At 33.5% G+C, this 6746-nt stretch overlaps 1 protein-coding gene across 2 annotated transcripts; it reads right to left on the reverse strand.

Annotated features, from left to right (window-relative positions):
* Positions 1-642: 642 nt before the first annotated feature.
* LOC131621097 (ankyrin repeat-containing protein ITN1-like) lies at positions 643-4370 on the reverse strand. 2 transcript variants are annotated; one of them, XM_058892310.1, is made up of 4 exons: positions 4256-4370; positions 2957-3819; positions 1582-2132; positions 643-1476 (listed from the first exon to the last, which is right to left on the reverse strand). In XM_058892310.1, the coding sequence occupies exons 2-4, from the start codon at positions 3768-3770 to the stop codon at positions 754-756; spliced, it is 2088 nt and encodes a 695-aa protein (XP_058748293.1). In that variant the 5' UTR covers positions 3771-3819; positions 4256-4370; the 3' UTR covers positions 643-753. The 2 variants fall into 2 exon arrangements, with proteins under 2 accessions (XP_058748293.1, XP_058748294.1); XM_058892311.1 differs by lacking the exon at positions 4256-4370 and having other exon boundaries at positions 2957-4221.
* Between the last annotated feature and the right edge of the window lie 2376 nt (positions 4371-6746).

Genomic DNA, 6746 nt, shown 5'->3' on the forward strand with positions numbered 1-6746 from the left:
CAACATGTCACAACCTGCAAGCCTTCTTGGTATTCGTCTGATTCTTTGTGGCCTTTGAACAATATCAGATGCTTAATGACCAACTTCAGAAATTGGATCTCCTTCAGAAGCTTTTTCTTCAAAAGTTCCAACTTCAGAGTCATGATCAGCGTCAGAGGAAAGACTACCTTCAGAAGCTCCTCCTTCAGAGGGTCCACCTTCAGAGTCATAATTACCACCAGATTCAAAATCAGGATCAGAATCAGATTCAACATCTGTCTCATCTTCAGAGTCTTCAGAATCACCTTCTGACTCTGACTCTGACTCTTCTTCATAACTTTCAAGTTCTGGCTTATCTTTAGTAATGAATTGAGACTTGCTCCAATCCCATGTTTCAATATTTGTCCAATGCAATAAAAAAATATTAATTGTAACAGTTTTTCAATGATGTATTTAAAGAAATTCGCAAATATTATTCACACCACAAAATTCAAAATACGTGTTACACAAGTACAACATCCGCAACATAATTGCATTCAAAGCCGCAATATTTTAAAACCATAATGAAATGTGGTATATTTTTCCATTAAACCATATCCTAAAAAAAGAATAAATATTCGTGGCAAATACATCATTTTAAAAAGAAGTATCATTATGAATAAATATTCGTTGACATTTATTGGTTCAGACAAAAGACACATACATATTTATCACAACATAGGCTCACAAATATTAATCTCTTACAGTCACACACAAAAAGGGAAACAATACATATTAATTTTTACCTATACTACCCCAAGATTTAAGACCTTGATCAAATTTACATTCGGTACGTGATGCTAAATAGAGTAAGGGATAGTGAGAAAAGTATCTCAAGGACTTTGTAGTTGATGGCGATGGAAGAAAAAGGAGTGTGTATAACAAAACCACGACTATAACAAATATCACAGTCATAACCATAAATACATTGGCCAACCAACTAAGTTTACTGATGACAATGTAGAGACCAGCCATAAAAGCCATAGATAATGAAAAAAGAGCGATTCCAAGAACTGGCATCACAATTTTGAGAGTTAAAGTCACCAATTCAGTCAATCCAAGGGTTGCCCAAAAAAGTATGACAGTAGCACTAATAGAACTAAAGAATGATATTGTGATGAAAATAATGAAAAATTGAAACATTGCTTGATTTAAGTTATTTGCTTTTCCATCTGCTTCTCCCGGAACACTTAAACATGCTGCAACTGAAATTGTAACTATAAGGGTTGAAACAACTGTGAGGTTTTCTAATCTGTCCTTATATCTTTTTGAAACAATTTCTTTTGCTTTATGTTGTTTTTCACTTTCTTGTGATTCTTCAACATGGTTTTGAGTTTTGTTTTTATTGTTTTCTTTTTTTTGTGAATTTGAATCATTGAGTGTAGATTCAATGTGAATTCTTTCTTTTCCTGAACTTTGCTTTGCACCAGCAGATTTTAGTGCAGTCCATGTAAGATGCTGTAAATATTGCAAACATTGTTAAAAAAAGTAACTAAACGAGTATGTAAGAATTTTTAAGTCATTATTTGTTGGTGTCTCTTGTAAGAAGATAGAATTACTTGCCTGTCTCAAAGATGATTTTCCAGCCTCGTAAAGTGAAATAACAATGTCAAGAGCTGTTTCATTGTTTTTGTTAACCAAATCAAGATTCACTCTTTTGTTTTTTTCATTAACTAAATAGTAAACAGTTTTGGGATGACATGATCTTGCAGCCAAATGCAAAGGAGTTTCTCCTTTTTTATCCTTTTGGTTTATTAGCTTATGATATTCAGGAATTTCACTTTGTAATATGTAGCATATCACCTCGTGTTTTCCATGCTTTGCTGCAATGTGAAGAAAATTACGCTGATTAAATGTGTCAAGCATCTCTGTTGGATCTGGACAATATTCTAACAACTTCTTTACTACTTTCACATGTCCTCCATAAGATGCTAGATGAATTGGGAAATAACCATACTTGTCCCTTTGAATTGTGCAACGTTTACATAATCCAAGTAATAAATCGACACCTTCAAAGTAACCTATAGATGCAGCATAATGAAGAGGACGTCTATAATGTGTGTCCTTTGAATGGATCAAAGTTGGTTGGTGTTTTAGTATGATCTTGAATATTTCTGATACAAAAACATAAATATTATAGCCAATAATATCTTATAATTTCTATTCGCATTATAAAATATATACTCTAATTATTTGTAAATAGAATTTAAATTATTGTAGAAATTATCAATATTATATTGAAAATTTGCTATTTACATTTTTTACAAAACATTTCACTATTTTGAAAACATGTCTCCACACAAATTAGGTGATACTCATGTGAATTTTAACTAATATATAAGTAATTTGATTATTCAAACATAAATGTTAGGGACACTCACATTAAGTTGTTAGGGATTCAAAAATACTTAAACAATTATTGGTGAGTCTATTAGCATAAAGCAAGAAAATGTGAAACATTTCATTTCAAAAAACCGTTTTGATTTTTTTGCAATACAAATAACCAAAATTCCAAAACTGACATGGTAGATGAATCTCGGTGTCACATTGGTAGGTCGGCTCTTTTTGTGTCTGGAGCTTTGTTCATGCAAAGAGTAAAAGTGGGACTATTAATTCTTCCACATGATGTAATTCTAATGGGAAGTCAATCTTATTTTTTTGTAGATTAAGAATACCTTGCAGTGTATCTTGTGTAGAAGTGAATCATATTCATGGTTGTAAAGGACAAGGCTTGGCCAAGTATTAAGGCTCGATCTATGATTTGGATAAAGCCCTAATTTTCCGTTGAGAGACAAATTCTCAAAAGATTAGTTTATAGACATCTTTATTGTCCTCCCTCCTTATTACCTTAGTTATATTTTCAACTTCCATTTAATTGATTTTTCATTTTAAAAAACACAATAATATTACCAAACATTATAAATATGTAATGACATACCTGGATTATGCATCATGATTGCCGCTACTAAGGGTGATAATCCTGATATACAAATATCATCCTTGCGACACTTCTCCAATATTAGGTTGACTGCATCCTTGTTTCCATTTTCAACTGCAAGGTAAAGTACTGTTTTCTGTGCATCATTATCATAATATATTGCATAAGTATAACAACTATCTTCCCAATCTTCTATTTCACATTCTTCACAAACTTTGAAAATCATATTCCCATCAATTTTACTCTTGTCACCTAACATTGCTTCATGAAGCATACTGTTTCCTTGATTATTTCCCCGAGTGAAAAAATATGATAGTCGAGTTATATATCTAGGATCGTATTCCCCACTTACATAATATTTCTCCCGATATATTTTCCAAAATTCGCCATGTCCCATATCTCTTTTAAGCTTTAGGAAACTAAAATAACCATTTAATAGTTTTTTAATGATTGAGGTGTTTCCAGCTCGAGCAGCAACATGTAAGACATTGTCCAAGTTATTGTTAACTATAAATAAAAGTCGTGGATCACGATCAATTAAAAGAGTAACAATATCATCATTACCACTCCAAGCTGCAAGATGTAGCACAGTGTTTCCCATAGGAGTCTTGATTTGTGTTAGATTAGAAAATTCATCTAACAAATTCTTTGGACCTCCATATACCAAGTGATATGCTTCACTAATCAAATTAATTTGGTTATCAAATTCGCAACATTTTGCAACTATCCGATCGACTTCTGAATGTTCAGTTTCAAGTTCAGGATCCTTTTCACTACTATTCACCTTCCATGATAAACCCATGTTGTTCCTCATTATCTCACGCGTCGTATTGAATTCTCAACCGATGGTGAGATGATTGTGTCTTTAATATTTGCAAGCCAAAATATGAAATGTTAATGAATGTTTTGATAAAAGTTCAACTTTATGTATTGTGTATGATTAGAACAGTATACGGTAAAAAATAAATCAAACATCATTGTTTGGTAATAAAAAGTGTTATCAACACACATGTTAGCACACATATTTTTAATAAAAAAATCAATGTTTAAACATCGTATGAATTCAGTCAATCATGTTGCTCTTATATAAATTTTGCACCCATGAACTTATCATATTAACTATTAGAGTTTACCTAAAATCCGGGGCATCATGTATATTTATATGCAAGAGAGAAATAAAGTATGCAAAAGAAATGTAAAATAATAATATGTAAAAGAATAAGTATTGATCTAATGTATGACAAAATAATAAAATGCAGAACATGTAGAGTTGTGATGAATTAAAATTTAATGACAAACCAATGTTGTCTGAACTACTTCAAGCTCGATAGATCAACAAATTAATCAGCTTTCCCTTGGCGTATTGAATGCTAGTGATGACTCTGTAAAATATATCTAACTATCTATATATAGTACTTTAATTGATTCTTTAATGTTCTTTACGTGTGGATTGCCCATTATCTACTCTCTTTTGATGCTATTTAAGCTTTTCTTCTACAATTAAAGAATAATTCTTTTCTTTATTTACAATAAAAGATATATATCATCCCTTTCTTCAGTAGGAAGGAATGAAGGATGATTAAACAATTTTGCTAAATAAACAATAATAATAATTATCTGATTGTTGAACTTGTAAGTTATTCGATGACTTAGTTGCTTAGTTGGCATCTCTCAATAGTGATTTACTTTTTCTTCAAGTGATTAAGTTAAAGAAAACATTTGTCCCTAAATTTTTCATCATTAAATCATTCAAAGATTTTTAAATGAAGAATGTTGAATTTTTTAAAGTTGCTGACTAATAAAAATATTTTCAATAAGCAATTGATTAAAGGAAATGCACTAGGGGTGCAACCCTTACAAAAAAACGACCCTTAAAAACGGATCAAAGACTAATAAAAATATTAACACACAAAAATAAAGTTGTTACGTTGTGGACCCAGAAATGATGATAGTTGTGGAAATTACGGCCGAGCGACGCTTCCGACGCACTATGTTGATGTGACACCGTAGATCGAAGGTTGTGATCACGATGCTTCTTAAACCAGAGGTATCAATCTTGACGTGGTGCCGTTAACCGGTGCTTTCTATCTTCGATACGGTTGACTGGGGGGAGAACATGCATGGTTAGCAATCCAACACCGAAGTCAGTTTGGAATTCAAAATAGTGATAGTGAAAGTGGCGATTAGATATCGTGTACCCGAGAACCCCTTTACGAAGGTATTTATATCTTGGGTTTGATAGAGTAGGTTAGATAATGAGCCTCGTGCTATTGGGTCTTTGGCCGGAGCGGAGCCGTGGGTCCCGAGTCTTTTGTCGATATGGAACATTTGCTCCAAAGACTCGTCAGGCATGTTTGTTGTCGTGGGAGTCTTTAAATAAGAGTGGTCGGCCTCATAGGTGGTTCATTGAGGCTTCGTATTGTGTGCATCACTTTAGTTTTGTCAAAGCGTGACAGGGATGTGAGCATTAAAGGTAATCTCATTATTGAAATGTTTCGTCGATTTTCTTTAACGTGTGATCTGAAAAGGTATGGAATAACGTGATGCAGCTTTTTGTGTACTTAAGTACACTCGAGTGTGGTTGTCTTACGTAGAATAAATCTCACCGTCGATTTTTCCGTCGACAGCGACTTGGAGGGTAGTGTTTATTCGTCTTAAAATAAGGGAACAGAGTTTGAATCGCATCCCTTCCTCTATATTAGTTGGGGTTTTGAATTAGGAATCATTGTTTTGAGTGATGATTCATATATGGAAGATTCCACTGAAGAATCATTGTCAGATGAAGTTCTCTCCATGAATACCTTAGAATATCGGTTTCCTATGAAATATGGCAGGGGTGAATGTTTAGAGACAGATGCATCCTCATGTTATGACCGAGGAATAAATAGAGGTTTCCCGTTGTCATACCTTAATTTTTGATCCCCTGAGATGTCACATCTCAACTACCCCATTAAACTCAAAACAAACACCCAGAGCAATCACTTGTTCACCAAGTACTCAAATCGGGGTTTCAAGTCAAGAGATTCAGGCAAAGGACCAATCAATGATTGAAACGATCCTTAATGCAATCACAAAGGTCAAGATACTTTATTCATCTCCACATGACCTCCAAACTCAAGGCATCAAGCTTCAGATCCATCAAAATCACCAGATTAGGGTTTTGGGCCTATCAGGGAGTGAAATCAGGGCTTTCATTTGGGAAGGCTTAAAAAGCTTCAAAGAATGATCCAAGGAGTCCAAACATCCTCAAATGTTTATTACATCAATATCCAAGGGAAGATACACTTTAATTCCAGTTCAACAATTCTCAATTTCATCTGGTCCACAATTAGGGTTTTTGACCAAATTCACTTGGGAAGTTGACTTTTGATCAGGACATGGCTCCATGACTCAAATCGTAGCCCAAGTACCTCCATAGCCTCATTATAATCCACTCACAACATTCATTTGAGGAGGAGAGTTTGATTCATTTGAAATCTCCAAGAACACAGTTCATTTGAAAAAAGTCAACTATTAAAGATCACCTTTGACTTTTTGAATTTTTGGTCAACTATGGACTTTTAAGGATCAAAATCATCAACATATGATAATTGAAGTCATTTGATCAAAAAGGAGATATAATCTCCAAGATAGGCCTCTTCTGAAGTGCCTCTATACTCAGAACCTGCATGATGTCACGATGAACATCATTCAAACAGAAGGGTGAAAATTCAAATCATTATAAACAACATGATAATGGGAAATGTAAAACACAACATGAATACATTCCAAGAATTCATCACTCTTCACA

Source organism: Vicia villosa, linkage group LG7, assembly GCF_029867415.1.
Source record: "Vicia villosa cultivar HV-30 ecotype Madison, WI linkage group LG7, Vvil1.0, whole genome shotgun sequence".
Classification (NCBI taxonomy): domain Eukaryota; kingdom Viridiplantae; phylum Streptophyta; class Magnoliopsida; order Fabales; family Fabaceae; genus Vicia; species Vicia villosa.

Bases quoted from the DNA above. Each gene is read 5' to 3' on its own strand.
- LOC131621097 (XM_058892310.1), bottom strand. From the start codon at position 3,770: ATGAGGAACAACATGGGTTTATCATGGAAGGTGAATAGTAGTGAAAAG. The intron at 2,133-2,956 runs GTATGTCATTAC...TTTTTGTATCAG, and splicing joins AATCATGATGCATAATCCAG to AAATATTCAAGATCATACTA. The intron at 1,477-1,581 runs GCAAGTAATTCT...CAATATTTACAG, and splicing joins GAAAATCATCTTTGAGACAG to CATCTTACATGGACTGCACT.